At 36.8% G+C, this 23,048-nt stretch overlaps 1 protein-coding gene across 1 annotated transcript in view; it reads left to right on the top strand.

The window, feature by feature from the left end:
- PRIM2 (DNA primase subunit 2) overlaps window positions 1–23,048 on the top strand; it is a 100,180-nt gene that overhangs the window by 49,760 nt on the left and 27,372 nt on the right. Inside the window, exons 7-9 of the mRNA XM_050316319.1 lie at window positions 2,244–2,311; window positions 8,534–8,606; window positions 9,718–9,903. Coding sequence (XP_050172276.1) covers window positions 2,244–2,311; window positions 8,534–8,606; window positions 9,718–9,903 — 327 coding nt within the window. The remainder of the gene's footprint in view (window positions 1–2,243; window positions 2,312–8,533; window positions 8,607–9,717; window positions 9,904–23,048) is intronic.

The following is a 23,048-nucleotide window of genomic DNA, read 5'->3' as shown; positions in this document are numbered from 1 at the left end:
TTATCAACCTCTTACTGATATAAAATGAGTATATATATGTAAGTGGTGGATTGACTCTGGCTGGCAGGAAATCTTCTCCCTGCCTTCCAACCTTTCCCGGAGAAGAAGTTCAGGAAGGGCAAAAATAAGAAAACTCACCGACTGAGGTAAAAACAGTGTATTAAGTGATAAAAGAAAGAAGAAAAAACCCACAAGTGATGCTCACCATCAGCAGACTGATGCCCAGCCAGGTCTTGAGCAGTGGCTATTTTGGAAAAGCTGCCCCTTAGTCTTATTGCTGAACATGATGTTCTAAGGTGATGGTAGACCTTTCTAAATTTAGACTTAAGATACTTCCTTTTTCTTATGTTGTTAAGTATTCTTTCTCCTTTCTTAATTTTAACTGCTGCATGATATGGTACTGACCTTGCCTTGATCTGCATCACTCACCCCAGCTTTCACCATCTCAGCTCAGCTCTGAGGTGTCCACATGTTCTTGTCTGTGACTCACTCTGCTTCCCGCTCTGATGATCCAGGCCCTGGGACTGGAAATATCTGAAGTTGGCAGTGTTTAATGTTCTCTCTAAATTAAACTGCTTCAACATGATTAGAATTTGGAGCTATATTCTTTACTTGGCAACATTTTGATGTTTTCATGTCTCTAAAATATCAAATGTCATGTTTTCCTTTTTTTTTCTCCTCCCCCGGTAAAATGATCTTTATGTTAAGTACCATATAGAGATGAAAACAAGACTGTGCTTGCAGGAATTTGTCTAAATTTCATTTTAGAGTTGTTGGAAAAAGTCTTCAGAATCCTAGTTTGGACTCTGTAATAGGGATCATCTTTTAAAGAAATCCTGTTGAAAACATGAAATTCTTATCTGCTTGAAAACATGAGCAATAATCTAACATTACCTTTGTAAAAGCTGATTTTCTTTACACTGTGGGTCAATTAGAAAAAATATAATTGTGAGGAATGACTTTATATATGAAAATGTTAAGTTTTATGTTTATAATCCAAGTTAAGTTAAAGCAAAATGTTCTCTTTCAGTTAAAATTGTTCAAATATTTTGATGAGGTTTCCTCAGCTGTGTTTAAAGAAAGCTATCCTTAGTTTTAGGATAACTTTATCTTAGTTTAGAACAGTATCATGAGGATCCCATATCTTAATGAAAATAAACATTTGCTCTAACCTTGCAAAGTGTTTGTTCTAAGACTTGAAAGATGTTAGATCCTATTTTCACAATAAAAAACTACAGGATCACTGTTCTTGGTTCTCAATTCCTGCAAGCCTCTCAATTCCTACAAGTCTCCAAAATCAGTTTTAAACCAGTGTTTCGGTTAATTGATAGTATTTATGTAGCAATGTAGTTTTACTGTGTGTATATAAACTTTAATGTCAATGTTTCTTCAGGTTTTGAATGTTACTTTTCTTTGCTACTTTCATCACTGTCCAGTTGGACTTCCATAAACATCTTGTCATAAATGTATTGTTTATAGCAAGGACTTTTTTTTTCTCATTAAATGTGATATTTCAAGTACTGTGTAGAGAAAAATACCATCTACTTGTCTCATGTAAAAGGATAAATACGTGTGTGAGTGTGCACACAAATATTGTTTTTTGTGTCATTTAAGTTATTAGTGGAAAAGAAGCAGATGGTATTTCATGTAATTCAGTCTCTGCTCTGATTTTAGCCAAGTGGAATTACTTGACTGGTGTTTAGAAGGCGTCCAAGTTATTTTCAAACATAATTTCTGTTTTTCTGATGGTGTTTAAAGCAAAATTAGAGGTTTACTTTACCAGGGACATGAATATAGAACAATAAGTATATTGGACTTTAAAATTCAGTGGTAAAAACCCAAGGGTTTTTTTTAATCCTTTTATACAAATGTAAATTGTATATAATATGGCTTCATGGAATATATTTACATGTGATTTGTTGAAGGCTGTCTAGGCAGAATATGCTTCTAGTTCAAATATGTTTGGGAAAAAGTATGCCACTTTCAGTTATGTCTTCCTATTTATTTCAAATAGCATTGTAGTTTTAGAAAAATGTTTTTTCACTGTTTCTTAACTTGTAAATATTTCTGCTGACTTCAGATTCTGGAAGGCTGTGCTTAGTTATTCTTAATAGGAGAAATTGTCTTACCCAATGTTGTGTAAAGCTGTAACAACGCAGAGTGACTTGTTACATAATTTCTGGTTTTTGCTATCAGTTTTCTTAAGCTAATATTTTATTAATTGAACTTCTGTTTTCTTCCAGCTGACAGCACGATCGCTACCTTCCATACAGTCTGATGAGAGACTACAACCTCTGCTTAATCATCTCAGGTAGCATAAACTGAAAGCATGAGTATATTCCTTCATACAGATTAAAGTAATTGTATTAGTAGAATGCTTTAGGTACAGGGGTTTTTTTCAGACATTTCATCTGCGTGAATTGCTTTGACTGGAAAAAACCAAATGGAACCCTTCAATTTAAGAAAAGCTTTATAAATCACAGGATCACAGATTACAGAATATTCTGAATTGGAAGGACCCCACAAGGATCATTTAGTCTAACTCTTATGTGAATGACATGAAATATAGTGCAAAGTTGTTAAGGTTCTTTATGAACAAAACAGATTCCAAGTTACACTGCTCAGAGCATGGGCCTTCCTTGTTGCAAGTTTTCTATGCTCTGTGCTGTTTTTGGAAGATTTCACTGTCATATTGATGAATGGAGTCCTAATTTGTTCTTTCAGTGGACCTAAGGATGTTGCTGAAAGTGAACCGTTAGAGTACTCTCCAACAAAACTAAATAGCCTGCCTCACTCTTTAGTGGTACATAGATATAGATATATATACTTTCTACTTTATTGGTAGGAAAGGGAAGAAGAGTAAGAAAAAACACTTTCTTGATGTTCTTCAGGTTAAGCATCTTGTCTTTTTCATACATGTGATTACTTTTTACCACTTTATATGGGAGAGCTTTCTTACTATGGTAGTATGCAGGAGGACAAGGCCCATACAGTTAGAGGGAGATGGCTTAGAATCATAGGATAATTTAGCTTGGAGTGAACCTCTGGAGGCGATTTAATGGTTAGATCAGGTTGCTCAAGTATTTATTTCTGTTGAATTTTTAATATCTCTAAGGATAGAAATTTACTTAAATATTGGATGTCTGTAATGAAATGTCTGTTTTTGAACATGTACAGCTTTGCACTAAGATTACTGAAATTATGTTGGATCAATTAGAAATGTAATTGTTGAAGCTCCATCAGGGCAGCACTGCACAGGAATTAGGATGCAGATCTGGTTAGCATGCTCCTTATTTCCTGTGGTGCTCTGCTGCTTGAGGTATCTGTACCCAAAACCTGACATTTTATTTTGATTTTTAAAAAAGTCTCATAATTTTTAATTTATAGGGAGAGGTTTATATTTCGTTGTTTTTAGTGGAAGTCAGAATAGGAAAAATAGCTTTTGTTGTATCTCTACTTATTTACATATGATTCAACTTTGTTCAAGAGCAATGATTGAGAACAAGTATTGCAGTGTAACTGTTCCATAGCTGGTTAGGGGTACTGCTGAATGCCTATAACCTTCAGTGTTTTTATTACTATACATCTCACTGGGATTTAAAAAAATACGCCTCAGTGGCATACCTTTCTTCACTTGAAGATAAAGAGCAATTAAGTTAGCTTTTTATAAACTGTACTCTCTAGGATTAATTACTGAGAAATTGGAAATTTTGTTTGATATATGCTATGCATCTATGTAAGTGGAACTGTCTTTTCAACGATCAGTCCTATCTGTGCTTCTTTTTTTTAAATATGGGAAAAGGTAGCAAAAAAAAACACAAACTACTTTAACAGAGGTACTGTATCCCACATTTATGCTACTTTTTGTACATTCTTAGGTTACCTTGGTAGGTATGCTACACAACTGGTAAATTACGTCCATTTTGCTTTTGTGAAAATGGAGGGACTGATTCCAGTATTTTTTGTCACCTACTGGAAAAAATTATACAAATGTTTCCAAGTTGCCTTTTGCAAGTTCCTTTAAAATGAGGAAAATACATCAAACCTTGCAACTTGAAAAGCAGGCTCTGGTAGTAAACAGACAGGTGGCCAAATAGGTCATCTTTGTTATTTATTTCTGTGAATCTTTGATTCAATGTGCTTCATCTTACTCATAGGAAAAGAGAATATTAGTTAGTTGTAGACTTTCCTCTGCCTTCATTGTGTGAATTCTGACAGCAGTATTTTATTTTTGGCATATGTCAATAGAACTCTATCAGGGGAGCAAAAGCTTAGATAGAAATGTATGAAAAGAGCATACAGTTGAAGGTTACAGAGTATTGTTTAGTTGTTAAAGCCCAACACGTTTTTTGGCACCTTTTCGTGTCTACTTGTGATTTATAAATTAGCTGGTCACCAGAAAAGGTGATCTTCCTGTGTATTATGTCCTCATAGATATTGTATACCATGCATATGTTTTGCAGTTGGATAGTTCTGGACTAAAAATGTATTTTGTCTGCGATTAGATCCTCTTGTCCAATTCTGTTTCATTGGTGCTTTCTAATACAACTTGTATTAGATTTAAAAAAAAAAAAAAAAGAGAATTTTTTAGTTAAAATGTTTAAATATTTGCTGCAAGGTTGTGTTTAGGGATTTCCCATGCTCACAGTCGGCTACAAAGAGATTTAAATTGCTAAAACTGAAGCAATTTAATAGAGATGGAAATCTTTGTCTAAATGCATGAGAAGAACACTTCTGCAACTCCTGCTTTTTATGGGGTGTGTGATGACATTACAGGGGTGTAACACTCTACTGTTTAAAATCTTCAGTGGGAATAATTTCGAATAGACAAAAGCTGTTGTATGTAATCCCATCAAAGTACCATAGGACTGGGCCTATTTATGAATTACAGGGAGAAGCTGAGTTGACTTTCTTTAGTCTGGTTAAAGAGAGACCTAGGGATGATCAAATAGCAGCTTACAACTGCTTGAAGGACAAATGTCATTGTATTGGAATTCTCGATGGTGCCAGTGGATATAACAAATGACAGTGGTCACACACAGCAGTTTGGGAGGTTTAGATCAAACACTGGGAAAAATGTCTATACCAGAGTGATAGTGCAGCAGATTGGTCAGTGATGTGGAATGTTGGTTCATGGAGATTTTTAGGATTCAGCTGGAAAAAGCCACAGCTCACCTGACTAGTGTTGGCAGTAATCCTATTTAAAGCGAGATGTGGAACTAAATGGTCTTCTGAAGTCCTTTACAACCAACACTTATATGATTCTATTAATTCTGTCTTCAAGTGATAGCTCATACGGTTGATACAGAAACCAAGTGTTTTGGAAGACTGGATTTTTTTAATGGATAATGCAATACTCATGTAGACATATTCACCCTCCTCACCTATGCTCATCTCACAAGCAAGTACAGAAGAACGCACACCTTGATGAACTGTTGTAATTTATTATCCTCAACACCTATAAAGTGCCCTTCATACCCTCACTAAATCTTACAATACACTGACACATCTGTGAATAATACAATATTTATCAAAACCGTCCTACAGCTGTTTATTTGAAAGACATAGATCCTGTTCTTGGAAGCACTGATGTAGTGGAAGTTTATTCTTGGTCAACAGCTGTGCAAGTGTATGTATTGATCTTTAGTTTCAAGATGTTTTAGAAAACTCCTGGTAACTAAAATATTGGATTTTAGAAAAGCAGATTTGGAGTGATTGAGTCAGGCTGAATGGAGAAGAAAGGAATTTATATATGGAGATAAAATAAAACTTTTTAAAGTGAAAAGTGAAGACATTGCTACTTGCCTTCCAGTAAACCATGAAAATAAATATTTCTAGGTGAGTAAGAAGGTCAGGAAGTAAGTTCAAGAGCTATGTCAAATAAAAGAAAGAATGAGTCCAAAATAGGAGCTAAAACTGAAAGCAAAAATATAAGAAAGTGAGAATGATCGCAAACCTGATTAGTTGGTGTTGTAATATGTTTTCAGACCGGTAGTAGGAAACTGTTTGCCTACATTTAATGATGTGAAAAAAATGAGGACCATTGTTCATAGAACAAAGAATAGTCTGAGATTTTTATTTTTGCAAGATTCTTGAGATTTTTGTATTAGAAATGTAGAGAAAAAAATGGCAATCTGTGGAGAAAGCAGTGTCATTTTTTTATGATGAAACCAAGGGACTTGGAGAATCCCTACTGTAGAAAATCAGAAGACCTGGCACCTGAAACTGCAAACCTGAAAGCTTTAGTCCCCTTGAGCTCCTTGGGACAGGAATCCAAGAGCTTTGCTGCCAAAGGCCATATGGGTAGTGCTGGCCTTTGTGGCTAACCCCAATCTACCATGTATTCTGGATAAAGCTCATACTCTTTTTCAGAGCACCACCATTGAAGGCAATTTGTAGGTCTCAGCTCTTTGGTGAGTAGTGTCAGGTATCAAGAAAATTTGACCTTGCAAAGGTCATATTCTACTTTTTAATGTAAAAAATTAATAACTTTTCCTGTCCATGTACCATGATGAAAATATTTGACCTTTTCAGAGACTGAAAAATAAAATTTCTTCTTTTCCCCCTCAGCCCCTCTTAGTGCTGAGTTTTCTCTCCTTGCAATAGAATTTTCTACTAAGTCCAGATGTAATGGTCAGTAAGATTCAGAGAGCATGTTCTCTTTTAACAGTAACTTATGAAGTCGTACTTTGTTCACTTGTAGGAAAACTTGTGTCTTTTCTTTGGACCTTCTCTTCCCAGGCCAACCCTTTCTACAGCAGCTAGGAAAAACTTTTCTTTAGCTTAGCAATTTTTTTCAGTATGAATATGATTCTAATAAATACTTTAGGATATGAGCAGGTGATCTAAAATGATTATGGTGGAACAGTTTAAGAAGTTACCAGCACTCATCCAGGGATGTGATCATTTACTGGTGTTCTTAAGTGAGTGTTTAAAAAAAAAAAAAAAAACAAAGTTGCCTAAGAAACAGCTGTTATCTGTTGTTCTGTGCTCCAGTTGTAATTTTTTGGCACTGTGATTTCTGTTTTGTTTGTAGTTTGCCTAAGTAGAGAGATGCAGATCTGTTTCTGCAAGGTAATTTAGATAATTCCATAGTAAAATCAGTAGTAATAGACATACATAGCTCAAATGCTTTAAATTATTTATCTCATTTTATATTATGTTGTGTAATGAAAAAAATCTATTAAGTACAGCAGGCTTTCCTAGTGCTTCAGTGTGTGCCAGAAATAAGATTAAAGAATAAATGAATGCACTATAATTAAACAAACTATTTGTAATCTAGTATGCTTTTCATACTTTACAGAATTGAAATGCCACAAAATAATTCACAGCACCTAGTATTGTCATTTAGAAAAATGTGTTTTTTTCTGGAGGTAAACTCTGCACACTGTCAAAAGATTTAAGAAATGATCCTTAAATTAGGAGGTTAGTTAGTTAAAGCAGGATGTAAGTTAGTTAAAAAATCCCTCTTGCACAAAGATATTTGTTCTTACCCAGGTTTTACAACCTGCTTTCTGGACTAGTGTGTTCTATTCAAAGTCCCTATTTACTCTATTGCCTGCTGTGCTGTCAACTCTTGACTTTGGTTGGGTTCTGCTGTAAGCATTTCTCTGGTCCTGTTCTGCAGCCCTGCATATATCCTCATTCAAGAAGTCTATATATTTAAAAGTAAAAGCCGAGTATTAGATACTGAATTTGATTTGAAGATACTTTGGTGACGGTGTCTATTGTGTGACTGTCTCTGCTGTAGTGTAGGGTTACAGCTGGTTGCGTGGCGTTAGGAAGAGCACTCCCAGCAGCTCGAGACAGGTGATTCTTTCCCCCTGCTCAGCACTGGTGAGACTGTATGTGCAGGGCTGTGTCCAGTCCTGGTGTTCCCAGTACATATGAGAAGAGGCTGAGAGAGCTGAGACTGTTCAGCCTGGAGGAGGGACGTTTCAGGACAGTGTGGGTGTGAACCTTAGCAATGCATATAAACAGGTGTCTGTGTCAGAGGGGGAATGAAGAATACAGAGTGAGTGTCTTAGTGGTATCCAGTGATAGGCCAGGAAGGAATGGGTATAAACGGATATACAGCAAGTTCCAGTTAAAACATAAGAAGATGAGTTTTTACTGCCAGGGTGGTCAAACATTGGAACAGGTTGCTCAGAAGTTTGAGTCTCTGTCCTTGGAGATGCTCAAAACCCAGCTTGATGAGATGCTAAGCAACCTGCTGTAGCAAACACATGTTTGAGCAGGGAATTGGACTGGATCATCTTCAGTGTCCTCTTTAACCCTCAACAGTAGCATGATCCTGTGATCTAAATTCTGTATGACCCCTCACCACTCTTTCCAGACAAAGGGGGTAGGGAGGGTTTCTTTATTGGCTCAAATGTTGGTTTTATAAGTTTCAATTACCTGGTTTTTGGTTTTGCTGATGTAAAATAATTTCAGCCCATAATTGATAAAATAATTTCTTTCTAAATTTGTAAACCTAAAAAATATATTTTTGAGCAGCTTTAAATGATGCTTTACTGTTTGCTTTGTTTTTCAGCCATTCTTATGTTGGCCCAGATTACAGCGTCCAAAAGAACACTGGAAAAATTTCTCTAGAGCAGATTGATGCTGTAAGTCCTTCATGTTTCTGGAGTTACACAGTATGTTGAAACATAACTTTTTAAATTCAAATACTCCATGTCCAAACAACATAAAAAGTGTTTCTCTTTTTTTCCTTCATATTTTATTTGTAACTGTTGAATGAAATTGTGTTAAAGTTCAATATGAAGCAGAATTAACTAAAAATGCCTCTAATCAGGGTTTAAGCTGGAGCTATAATGAATTGCCTAATTTTCTGCTTAATTCTGTGTACTTTCACAAATACCTAACATAATTATAAGCAGAGTTTAACAAAATTTTCTTATTTAATAATCTTGCAACCCATGATGTTTAGTTTATGATTATTGCAGTGCAGTATTAGTATTTTCACTGCTCTTTTTTTGAGTTACAGAAGGGGTTTTGAAAACAAGGAAGTAAATAAAATGGGTTGTAAAACATCACACATGAATGTTATAGAGTCAATTAAAATCACATTATAACTATTTTATCTGAATTTTAGGAACTGTGTGTGTTTTCAGTGTCCATCTTAACCATTATAGACTTCCTTCGGTAGTGAGTTCCATGGCATGATTCAGAGTTAAAAAATAAAAATGCAAGGCCTAAGTAAACTTGAATGTTACATGTTTTCCATTCTCTGAGATCTTACTTTATGACAAATAGTATTTTTCAGGGAGTACAACCTGCAGATTAGTTGCAAAGAATTTTACTCTCACTTGTTGTTTTTCAAAGATTTTTTTTAAAAAAAGTCTCCTTCCCTAGTCCCCAGAAACTCTTATCATATGTCACTTTGCCTTTCCAGCAGCTAAAATAAGGAAGAGACAGGAAATATTGTAATGGAATTGTGGGTATATTTTTCCTAACAGCAGTTAAACCTTTGTTACTTTGTAGCTGAAGATAGTCTGTATGCCTCTGTCCTTTGGCTTTTGTCCTTGAGATGGTTCTTGGATTTGATGGCTTATGAACACACTCGTGTTATGGTCAGTCCCAAGGCTCTCTGTACACGCACAGCTTTTCTTCCAGCCATTGGCATTTCCAAGTGGAGCTAGTTAATAATCACAAGAAGCATGTATCCTACAAATTAAATGATCAGTATGCCTTAAACAAGAATTTTTCTCTTGCCAGCTTTCGGTGAAGTCATTCCCTCTGTGCATGCGGCAGCTGCACAGAGCGCTGCGCGACAACCATCACCTCCGTCACGGGGGCCGGATGCAGTACGGGCTGTTCCTGAAGGGCATCGGCTTGACTCTGGAACAGGCACTGGAGTTCTGGAAGAAAGAGTTTATCAGAGGAAAAGTGGATGCAGATAAGGTAACTCGACAAATGAAAAATATCTAAACGTGTGAATGTGAGCATGTAGTTGATGTGTACGTTGTGCTACAGATTGGAATAGGTGCTTGTTAAAGTAAGTAATTGGGCAAAAGGCACAGTAATGTATTTTTAAGGTGAGTTTTTTCCTATCTTTGCTTATGATTTTAGTAACTTTGTTGGGCATTTACCTGATCTATGGGTAGAAAAGGCAAGCTGCAAAGAGGCTTTTTATTGATGAGGTTTAGCAATATCTTACTTTACCATTAGATTACTAGGAAGCCAATGTCCTTTATGAAATGCAGGTACTATGTGACTAAATTAATTCACCAAGCAGGTAAGTGACCACAAACATCTGAAAGATAAGCTTAGCTTTTTTGTTGTTTGATTAAAAAATACATTAATTGGACATCTGTGTGTGAGGTAGGCTTACCTTAGCAAATTTACAGTCTAAGAATAAAAAAAGAAACTGGAGATGAACGGAGACAGAACAATATGTTCAAGGAAATGGTGAAAAATGCTGTCTGGTGCAATGGGAGGCATTATTGATATATTATTCATTGGCCTAACCCTTGCTAATATTTTTGAGAGTATCGTGAGTGAGGAAGGTGTAACATATGCTATGTGTAATATATGCTGTCTCTTTGAGAGCATAAAAAATACATGCTAATTTTTGAAGGATTGTGACCTGCTCCTTGACTTGAACAGCTTAGGTAGAATGAAGCAGGCTTTCTCTGTTTTTCTAGGTCCTTATATGTGGTGTGATTTAAGAGGAGATACTTAATTTGTTAAAAAAGAAATCAAAAATGCATTTCTGTACAAAAGTTTCAAGAACAGCTCTGAAGAGAGGTAGTAAAATTTTTAGTGAAATACCAATTACTTCCTAGCTGTATTGAGTTTGCATGGCCAGGTTTTGGTAGTGGATGAGGCTACAGGGATGTGGCTTCCGTGAGAAGTTGCTAGAAACTTTCTTTGTGTCCAGCGGAGCCAGTGCCAGCTGGCTCCAGGATCACTGGCCAAGGCTGAGCCCACCAGTGATGGGCGTAGCAACTCTGGGACATTCTGAACATATTCAAGATGGAGGAAGAAAAATTTTGTGCAATAGCAGCTTCATCCAGAGAGAGGAGCTGAGACTATGTGAGGGGCACAGCTCTACAGATCCCACAGTGAGTGAAGAAGGAGGGGAAGGAGGTGCTCCTGGTGCCAGAGCAGAGATTCCCCTGCAGCCTGTGGTGCAGACCATGGTGAAGCAGCCGTGCCCCTGCAGCCCAAGGAGGTTTATGGTGGAGCAGAGATCCACCCGTATCCCATGGAGGACCCCAGGCCAGAGTAGGTAGATGCCCTAAGGAGGTTGTGATTCCATAGGAAGCCTATGCTGGAGCAGGCTCCTGGCAGTACATGTAGCCCCAGGGAGAAAGGAGCCCATGCTGGAGCAGGTTTGCTGGCAGGACGTGTGTCCCTGTGGGGGACCCATGCTGGAGCAATCTGTTCCTGAAGGACTGTGCCTCATGGAAGAGACCCACGTTGGAGCAGTTCGTGAAAAACTGCAGCCTCTGGGAAGGACTCAGGTTGGAGAATTTTGTGGAGGACTGTCTCCCATGAGAAGGATCACACACTGGAACAGGGGAAGACTGTGAGCAGTCCTTCCCCCGAGGAGGAAGGAGTGGCAGAGACAACGTGTGGTGAACTGACCGGAACTCCCATTTCCTGTCTGCCTGCATCACTGAGTGGGAACAGGTGAAGAAAATCAGGAGTGAAGTCAAACCCAGAAAGAAGGGAGGGGTGTGGGGGGAAAGGTGTTTTAAGATTTGGTTTTATTTTTCATTACCCCAAGTCAAGTCTTTTGCCTGTGACAGTAACTGGTGAGTGATCTCTCCCCATCCTTGTCCCACCCCATGAGCCCTCTGTTATATTTTCTCTCCCCTGCCCAGCTGAGAGAGCAGCTTTAGTAGGCACCTGACATCCAGCCAGGGTCAACCCATGACACTAGCTGAATTCAGGAAAATCCAGACTTTTCAGTTGCCATTTCTTGTGCTTAAAAGAAATTGAAAGAATAAAAGGAAGATATTAGAAACAATAACTGTATAAAGATACCCATTTGTTATTTCTGTTTTCAAAAAATATTGGGAGAACATAGCCTGATTCTACCTACTTGTGCTTTGACCAAGTATGTACATGCACACGTATGAAGACATGTATGCACCTTGAACCCTATTTTCAATCACAGGTTTATGACTTTACTGTAGCATCTTCGTTGATAGGCCCTAGAAATAAATGAAGTTCTATGATCCTATGTTTAGCTGCAATAGTTAGGATATTGTGAATCAAGCAAGAGGTTGTAGTTACTGCATTTGTCTCAAGCAGGCTTCTATTTCCATTTTTTTTTTTATTCTTCTCAAGTTCTAGATAAGCACTTTCAAACTGGGGTAAAAAAGAAAACTAATTTTTCACACCTCTAACTGAAATTAGTGGCCTGTAATTTTTCACAGTAAAATGTCATACAATGTTTAATGTCCTGGAAAAAATGAAGATTAATACAATTGTTATTGGCATTTTCTTCTTTTGACATTTTTATTTTCTGGCACTCATGCCATTGTTTCTTTCCTGTAGAGTGGAGATAATTATACTGCTTTATCTTGCTGGAGCTCTGTGAATATACATGTGATACTTTCTAAAGATTAAGGTTAATTATGTAGTTGCCTACTGGTATTTTGCAAAGAGGGGGTGTTCAATTTGCTGCAAATGGTTATGATTTCAAAATTGTTTGTTCACGTTTGGTTTTAATGGATGCAACATCTATGCGAGTTCTCAATCCAAAGAATCCTTGGCACACATCTTCAGTCTTTAGCAGGATAGAAGTTACTCTGAACACATCAGCAGCAAACTGGAGTTCACATCTCCATGCTAAGCATAGGCACATTGACAATTTGCACCAAAAAGATCTCCTGCTTTCTGAATCACTGTACCTCAGGGCTCAGTGATAAAAACATTGTAGAAAAATTTTTAAGAAATTATATTTTACCTTTAAGAGAGGAATCTGTGAAGTATATTGTAAATGAAGAGTGAAACCATGTAGTTGGGGGGGGGGGAATAATGAAGTACTGCCTATAAAGAAAGCACTGAAACTGGTATATATGCTCTATTGGTGGGGTGATGGGGAACGATCACGTACTGGCATGTTCACAAAGAGACAAATGAAGAGGGCAAAATGAAATTTTTTTTTTATTTAGGCACTGCAATTAAAATTGCTCTGCAAAATGCTAGGTTAAGAGTGCCTAATTGGTTAATTATTGCTCAGATGAAAGGATCAACTGCCAAATAATGGTAGATGCATTACTTCTGACTAAATGGTTGTGCCAGTTGGCCTCATAACCTCAGTATTGTTTTAAGACTGGTTTGGTTTTTTTATAAATTATGATCTTACTCTGAACAGATATTAATTCTCATAGATTCTTTCACATTCTTTCCTTAATGCTTAAAAACTCCCCATCCAATCCGAAAACGTGGCAGCGGGGTAGGGGAACACGTAACTCCAGTGTGCTTTAAAAATACTTGAAACACGAAAGAAATAAGATGACAAATTAAATAATTACAGTACAGATGTAAAAATTATTTGACGGTTGAAAATAAAGTTCTTAGTAGCAAAGATCATTATAGTGGAAATCATTACTTGGTTATTACTGTTTTCAGATATTTTCGTGTGAGTAGTCTGTGAATGTGAAAAGGAAGAATTGAAAAATAATGCAGTACTTCAAACGAAGGAAAGAAGGGATGGAGAATCAGTTTCTTTAAGGGATTAGTCAGTTACTTCTTTAGCTAATAGCTTTGAATCCTGGTTTGGATACAAATGGGAGACTTTAAGGCAGCCCATCACTTTTTGCTTTCCTTTGCTACATATATACTTGCGATATATATTCTCTTTCTTAGCAGTAATTGGTGTAAGGTGGTACAAAATGCTCTCTTCCGGTGCTCTGATTATTTACTGTTTTGTACAGAAGAAACAGTTGCTAGATGTGCACTTCTGTGTTGAAAAATAATTCCTTTGATATTGCAATTTGATATTGCACTGACTTTTATTATTGTTGCATATACTACTGAAGTGCATCTTATAATTGTGCACAAGTTTGGGGTTTTATTTATTTAATAAATCTTCAGAACTTAAGTGTTACTAAAAATTATCCTGATGATAGAAAAGCTTTTTTGTCACGAGTTAGGAAAAAGACACGAGACCAGCAAGGTTCTTCAACAGGGCTGCAGATCTTCTCAGGGCAGTGCCCAGGGCTGATCTGGTTTATTAACAAGATGGAGGGATTTTATAGGGTTGGCGGGAAGGTGCTGGAAGGTAGGAGGGATATGCAAAACTTGGACATGGGATAGGTGGAGGGCACATGAATAAACATTAGGGGGAACATTAGGAACAGGGTACAAACTGTGATTGGTTGGGACAGATATGACACCATAAGCTGTCCAATGGTAGCCGTACTTTTGCTCCTAGGAGCGAAGCCCATGGTAACCACTTGCGACATTTTAAAATGGGGCCTCAACCCAGCAATGGGTTTTAGTCCAAAAGTCTCTTATAACAATAGTCCTTTTATACCGTTGTAATTCCATTGTCCGTTTCTTTAATAAACTCTTCTTTCCATTGTTCATACGCTTGTTCGTCCTCAGGGCCGTCTCCTTCACTTTTTTAACTTGTGACTTCTTATTGAAAAGAAAACATGGCTCTTTAGCCCTTGTGGTTTTGGACTCTTTCCTCAGACGTGGTGACATTCAGGCTAGTGGAGCATCTTATTCTTTTTGACTCAGTTTTCCAAATCAACTTGTTGCAGTTCCGTATGGCTTGTTATTTTCTATAGCAGTTGATCACAAATGGGAAGAAGCAGGTTGTTTTCTAGTTGTCAGAAGTTCCTGTCTGAGATGTGCCTCTTCATCCCTATATGTCTGACCACAGAGTTTAGAATCATAGAATCATAATATCCTTCTTTAGCTGAATGGAAATAAGCTTCAATTGCCATTAAAATGGTGTTATTTTTGGCATTATGTCTGTCACAGTATGTATGTTAAAGTCTAAGCAAGATTCTTGCAGTCATGTATTATAATTTTTATTTAAAGTTGTGTTTTATAGGTGGAAACTTGTCCTTTGTGTCCTTTGTGTGCTGTGCATGTTCATTTGTGCTTGCTAGCATTCTGCTCCCTTCTCTTTTAGAGGGTTTCAGAATTTTGGAAGCTTATCTGAGTACTGCTAGCATATTACTGACACACTGGTCTGCATGACTTGGTTTCTGTCAATTTGTTTTGTATACGTATTGACCAAAGCAGTAGGAAGGAGATCTGTCATGGATTCTGGAAGTGAGAGGACTGAGAAAGCACACTCACAGGAGTTGCATTTAATTGTATTCCAAGAAGTAAGATGCTGAGGGACCTGGCTTAGTGGTGGATTTGGCAGTGTTAGGTTTATAATTGGACTCAATCTTAAAGGTCTTTTCTAACCTAAATGATTCTATTCTATACTTGAATAACTTCTTGCAGAGTGCTGTTAAATTCTGCTAAGTCGTAAGAAGGAACTGGGATAAGATTTCTCACTGATTGTATCAAATGTATATATGACTACCATGCCTGTAAAGATATAACCCTGGCCCTTGGCAGGGGGAAGTCCCTATTAGCACTGTCAGTGTTACTTTTCTTTAGTCATGTGGACACAACCACTCTGTAAAGACCTGCAGAAAATTAGCTCATGTAGTCAGAGCTAGAGATAACTGTGTGCTTCCTGATCGTGAGATCAAATCAAAATAGTTTAAAGTTTGCATCAGATAATGATTTAGTAGGATTTAGATACAAGTAACAGTATGAAATTTCTGTCATTAAAATAACATGCCATGTTGTATTTATTGGATATTGATGCCTGATAGGGTTAATAATACAAGTTTTATGAAGCAGTTGATACTGTTCTGCTTTCCTGACAGATAAAAAATTCTGACTTTGCTGCAAAGGGATTTACCAGTAACATCTACATTGTTCACAATCTTCACACAAATATATGCAAGTTTGTGGGTGTTGCTGCTCTGACCTCTTTAATAAACTAAAAATATAGACTTTTCTGTGGCTGTTTCTCTCATAGTTTATTTTGCTTTTATTTCCAAATTAGACAAGTAAACTAAGTGCATCATAGCTCAGGTTGGCATATAGGAAGTCAGATGATGAGAAATCAGATGTGAATATAAGATTAGGTGTTCTTTGTGATACTTGGTGGAAATGTCCTACCACTTATTTCATGAAAATAAGATGAAAGTAATAAATTTTTTCGCCATTCTTGCCCATAAGCTATGTACGTAGTCATCACTGAAAAGGTATTGTTAACTTAAAACTTTATATAAACATAAATGTATAAACACTCACACCCCACACCTCCCAGTGGTAGATGCTGTTTCAGTTCCTTTTGGTGGGTGAATAATCTGCAACTTCACTTGGTACTGGTTTTCTTTCAGTGTGCATTAGAATTTTGTTTTGACTGCCACATTGGAGTTCTGATCCCTATAAGAAATGAAAACAAACCAGACACTTCTTTACCCCTTACTTGTAAGAATTTATTTTACTTTAAACAATACTGCCTGACCTTTGAAACCCAAGGTTTATCAGTAAAGTTAATGATACTAAAATGGAAGTGTCTTTGGGACATAATTAGGTTTTAATTACACCCTGTAGTGAATGTAGATGCACATTCAGCTCGGTCACGTTTCTGTGTATTTCCCTCTGAAACTTCTCAGGTCTCAAATTACAAATCAGCATATCAGTGTATCTTACAGTTATCTAAGCTTATTAAATATTGACAAAAATCCATCTCACTGTCATTTTATATTTTAACTTTTTTGTTACAGAAACTTTGTTTTTAAAAAAATAATAGATTCAAAATCTTAAAGCAGTATTTCTTAAAAGAAATGGACCTGGTATAAAACCATTATTTTTCACCGTAGTTTTGTTTCATGGATGATTTTCTAATAGACCACAACTGATGATGAGACTAGAAAATGTAATATAATATTAGACTGTGGTACACATGAAGGTTATTCTGTGGGCACATAAATACTCTAGAAATCATAGTAATAAGTGCTATGGTAAAAATATGCAGCTCTTTCACTCCAAGCATGGCATTGTGCTATTCAATTTTCTCCATTATTCTTGTTAAAACTGGAACTCTACAGTCTTTGTTGTGAAGCCAAAGTTATGGTGGCATTTCCCCATGATTATTCACTTTAAAGTACTTTCATTAGTTCAGCATTTTTTTAAACCTGTTAAAAATGTATCTGCCTTTACTTTTGATTTTCAGTTTTCATCCTATGATTTACATTAAAAAGGATAATTTTGGGCAGTCTTTCAGCCTGTGGCATGTCTTAAGGACAGAGAAGAGCTCTAGCTACATAATCACTCTTCCAGGACATCAATTACAGTGCTGGCATAATTTTAGTGATGTTTTTAACTGTACTAGCTACCATAAAAAGAAATAGGATTAGTTTTTGTAGTCATTACATATTAGGCACCAAAATCTATGTTTAGTAAGCCAATGTAAGAACTGATTAGTGATAAGGTGCTTGCACTGAGAAGAATGAAAGCAGTAATTATCTTTCCTGTACTAAAACTAATTTAGTTCAGAATCTGCTCTCTTATGACTTATTCTCAGCAACATACATTGCTGTAGACACTCCATGCTGTAGTATCTTTTTAGAATTGTGTGTATAAAAACAGATGTTGAAGCCAGACCTTGAATTTTGTAAGATTCCTTTTGTAGTCTTGAACTGCTTGTCAGTCTTGTACTTTATTATAGATGTAGAAAGACTGTGTACTTGCCAGAAGAGGTTTCTCTTTTATTGGCACTCACAGCAGCTGAGAGAAAGTCATTCCATGACATTTGAAGAAAAGTAATGGATGGATTTACCTATCTGATTGATAAATTTCTACTTTGAGGGTTTGTGAAGTATCTGAATGTCACTAAATACAGAACCTTTAGCTGGTTCTTTCGAATATCTTCTTAACCATACAGCTCGCTCTCTCTAGCCATCTGCTGAAAAATACCTGGTATGTTACCACACACCCCACCAGTTTATGTTTTTAATCTCTTCAGCTATTTACCCCAAGTGAGACAGGGAATAACTGTTTTTGAGATGCAAATCTTTTAATCTGTATCTTTTTATTGCCTGAATGGCAAGCTGAATGGCATAGCAGGTCTCTTCCAATTGTGTTTCTCTGCTTTTTGAATGGAAAGGTTTTGATAGTTTTTTTATCTTGATATAATTGATGGAAGAATATTTTAAAATTATTTTATTAAGCATTCAGATAAACTGACTTCCAAAGCAAAGCCCAGAATCCTGTATACTTTGCCTTCTTGTTTGATAATTGTTGTAACATCATATAGCTGTCGTATTCCATCTGTCTATATTCAGACAGTAAATTAGGATATATTTCATATTCAGTCATCCAGAAAAGCAGCATGTTGTATCAAATGTGCACTCTGCTGATATACCACAGTAGACACAATATAAATAAAAATGTGGTTTTGCTTTCAGAAATAATTTAACATTCTGCCACGTCTTTAAAATCTGCTGAATCTCATGAATAAAGACAAAACAGCTCGTCATATGTTATTTATTCTATGCATAATTATGTTTTGAAAATTTAATATATTGATTTAGGAAAGCGAAATTACCATGGTAGTGCTTAAGTATTTCAACATGATAATTGTTAATGCTTCTTGAAAGAAGGTTGTGTTCTGATTTTGTATGAAATGTCCAATGCTATTTAGCTGTGAAACTGAATTCTGTGTAATGTGGTGTGCTCTGAGCTTATACTGTTTTCTGTGTCTCTCCTTTAAGTCCGCTCAGAAAGGAGAAAAACACAATGTCCCTCAAATATAATTTGTTTGTTTTCTTTTCTTTTGGTTTCCTGCTGTACATGTGGGAGCAGAAGCATGTGGTCTTTATGACAAGTTTTGTGTTTAAATGCCAGTTTATTTTCTTTTTCGAATTCATCTACTTAATGGAGTTGGGTTTGGGGCATGAGAACTGGGGCAATACTAGTGAAATTCTAAGGAACTTTTTTGAAAAAAGCAATTACAGTAGTTGGGCTCCTTCTTGTGCTTTGTTACCAGGGTGTGATGGTTCAGACTTGGCTCCCTGCCAAATGCCCAAACCTCCAGTAGCAACTCCCCCCCTTCCTTCTTCCCCCAGGGCAAAGGAAAAAACTATGCAAATTGAACCCGAAAATCAAGCTAGTTATATAAAAAATATATATTTTATGTATATTACAGTTAAGATGCTATGTACACAGCAAAAGGGAATCCAAACACCCCCCGAAGGGATAGGGAAAGGGGAAAATAGGGGCAAAAGCAGACAAAAAGGGACACCGAACAGATATATGCAATCAAACCCGAGAATTAGTAAAATAACTAGTAAAACAAATCTCACCACATCCCTTAGAAAAGCAGGATTGGCAGACACAGCCAGCACTCTCCAAACCTCCACGTGACAGGCCAGCGGTCGCTGCAGGCCTCAGCCTTAGATAAGCGAGACCAACGCAAGGACCCACTGTTCCCAAACCTCGCCGGAAGAGAAGAGAGCGAAAGCCTCTCCTCCCTTCTTATTTATACCCGATTTACGTAAAAATCGTATGGAATACTGGGAACACTGCCCCTTCCTTGGTTACAAACTGGTCACCAGGGAAGGCCTAGATTAAAACCACCACACAGGGTTATTTCCGTGGTTTTAGAACTTTACAGCAGGCACTATAAAATTAGGTGTGTGTTACTTCTGAGACAGTTCGGAGCAGTCTGTCAGTGAGCCAGACCTTTATTCTTCTCTTCCCATTCTCCCTGCAGTCAAGTAATATTTTAGTCAAGTCATCTTTTAATGATGAATTAACAAAAGTTTAAAAAAAAAAGGAAAATAGTCTTGTGTGTTTTTAAAACAAGCTTTCTTCTGTCGAATGCAGAAAGGCTCTTGTCATAATTGCAGTCTAGAGCTCAAATTTGTCTTGATTATAGTGCACTTTGCATAAGATAGAATATAAAATGTTCCTTATATGTAAGCAGTTCTCTTTATTATGACAGCAAGGGCTACTATCTGCTTTTCTGTACTTTTGTTTTCCTTGATCATTATCTTAAAATGTAATTTTGTCCTTTATTGGGCTGTTAATAAAGAAAAAAATCTGTTTTTACAGCAGAGTTTTTACAGGGAGAATGCCAGTGATCTTGAGCCAAACTATGCTGTTTGGAGAGCTCCAATATTTAGCATTGTCACACAGAGGCCAATATCCAGTGTCTCTCTATGTTCATAGAGGTTGACAAACATCAATTATCCATGTATGGTTTTGTGTTTAAATGCCTTTTGTCATTCTTCTATTACTGCATAAAAAAAGTTGTGTCTACGTGTTTCTAGAGCAGACTTAAGGAATACTTATCAGCCTGAGGAAATGTATTCATTACTCAGTCTCCTTATAGTTTTATTTTAAGAATGATTTGATATTTTTTTCCAATGATCTAGAAAATCTAGAAATCTAGAAAATATCTGGAAAATAAATTAGTTTGTTTTAATCTGCGCTTGTACTGGGGACTTGCTTGTATCTTGAAACATTACGTGACTGGAGACTTAATATCTGTCTGTTCTGGTACTGATCCTTGTCCAAGAGGTTTAACCATATTTCAGTAAAAGGCAAGATTTTTCCCCACAGTTGTATCACATTTTGACAGCTTTGTCACTTTGATTAGTTGAAGGGATATTCTCCAGTCCAAGTCACTGGATCTCTTTGAGTGATGCTGCCGCTTCTGCAAATCTGAGGCTTAGGGTAAAATTGAATCTCTTGGACTTTACAGTATCCTATTACAGATTAGATTGGGTCAGTCGTAGATTTCTAATGAATAAGAAATGCTTGGTGGTTATAACCTGAGGGTAGCAGCAATTTACCACTCGACCTCATGATTAATGAAAAATGCATGCCTTTGTTGTTTTGACTTGCCTTGCCTTTTATGTGCCTTTTGTCATGTAATGCTGAACTTTGCTTCAGATGTCATGCAAATCAGTGTATAGATTGAGAAATAACAGTCTGTAAAGGATTCCTGATAACATCGGAACACCACAAGGATGCAGTAAAAAATTAATTAGGTTATCCAATAATATATAATCAGTCAAGATTGACAGCTTGCTAACATGAGTCCTTTGTGCAAGGTACATGACTGCAAAAGGGAATAACACTTCTGTGGTTTAAGTAGTCCAAAAGGTGTTCAAAATTTTTCAGTCTTTGCTTCAAAGATTGCATATTTAGGGAGTGCTATGTAATTCAACCAGTTTGTAAAATATAAAAAATTCTGTGAGCACATGAAGTCTTCCACTGTGTCTCGATATGGTTGCTCTTTGGAAACAACGCACAGACAGAGAACTTCAGCTGTTGTGGTGGACTTGCTCAGATCCTTTGACTCTCTGCCAGATGTACTAAGTAGAACTGAAATACTGGATTATGAGCCAGTCTTGCTTGGATTAATTCCAGTATCCTGTAGAGGTCTTTGTAATTGGGAACATCCTAGCAAAGGTGAATTGCAACTCTTGCCAGCAGTAGTGCTCTTCAAGAGCAGGCCAATATACACTGTTCTCTTGGGCTCATTTCTGGTGCTGAGCTTTGAAACATCTGTTGTTTTAATGCCAAGAGTCCTGTTCAAAGTGCGGCAAGTCCTTCTAATTGAGATTGTCTGGAATGGCCAAGACAATTTTTCTTCAGACCTTCTCTGATTTGTGAGTTTCTCTTCTGCTGTCTCAACAACCTGGGAGTCCTCATGTCCTGCTAAATTTTCAATTTGTAGTATGACTGCTTGGATAGCTTTGATTTCTGGCATGCTCTTTCTCCTTCCTTATGAAGAAAATTAGTATTCCTAGAGTGAAGGAGCCTGCTATGCCAGACTGTCGAGTTAAATGATAACAATTGGACATGGTAACATGTTGGACTATTTCTCGAGAAGCAGATATCCCAAGTACCTTGGGTACAAGCTGGAACCAAAAGTAAGGACTTTACTCTAAATCTCTTCCAAAATCCATTCCAATTTTGACCTACTGCAGGCCTATCTGGTCTGATAAAGCCTGTCTTCTCATCCATATCCTCAAAGATGTTGTGATGGACTAGTGAGAATAATAAACCCTCTGTCATCATGCAGCCTGAACCTCACGTTCTCAGTCCTGCATTTTATTGCTGGTTGGTCTTATAACCAGAGTCTAATTGGATACATTTCAGGATTCTTCACAAAATGGCATCAATTTTCTTTCCTATTCTTTCCCTATATATTTAGATTTTTTGTACATGTTGATCTGGGCTATAGCATATGATCATAGTATCCTGAGCTGAGTGAGTCCGTAAATACATTACATGTTTGCTGTGCTAAAATAAAACGACAGAACATTATATGAGGGCATTTTTGTTTTGGGTATTGATGCAGCTTGAATAAGCAGTAGGAAATTAGTTTTTGGACTTTGCAGGGGTACCTTTGACAGTCTTCATCCATCTTCTCTGGAAACTTCTAATACATGCTCCTGTGACATACCTATAAGTATGGATTTCTTCCAGTTTTGATACAAACTTACTGAATTTCTTTTCTTGAATTTTTCCTTGGTATACATATTCCTTACACTTGGATTATAAGCTGCCATTATGATCAATAGAGATCTAGCCTGTACAGTCAATAGTGTCTAGAGAATAATTTATTTAATGAGCCCCTAGCTGCCTACATTAGGGCAAATGGAATTGCTCCCCAGACTCCTCTGATTTCATTGACCTCCACTGACAATAATGGGAGAAGTCTTGATGTAGATGTCTGGAGCTGAATCTTATTCCTGTAGATGCAAACAGTTAGTTACTCGCTTACTTTTGTTTCACTTAGACATTTTTTGTTGTACCACATGCCAAATTTCTGTCTACTCTGCAATCCATTAACACTCTTACATCTCTCTTGGTGATAATGCTTTCCGTGTTCTCCTTTGCCATTGAATGTTTTGGGGACTTTTATTCTCTATCTGCCACTTCTGATAAAATGAATAGCCCATTTAATTTCCCCCTAACCTTCTGCTGAAAGATAAACTTTCAAATTACATCTGTTAACTTCTTTGAATATTGAAATGTGA

The sequence above is a fragment of the Myiozetetes cayanensis genome, unplaced genomic scaffold (genome assembly GCF_022539395.1).
Source record: "Myiozetetes cayanensis isolate MyiCay16 unplaced genomic scaffold, myiCay2020 scf2-11, whole genome shotgun sequence".
In the NCBI taxonomy this organism is placed as follows: Eukaryota; Metazoa; Chordata; class Aves; order Passeriformes; family Tyrannidae; genus Myiozetetes; species Myiozetetes cayanensis.
The sequence above is the reverse complement of the archived record's forward strand: the minus strand, read 5'-3'. Positions and strand labels throughout refer to the sequence as shown.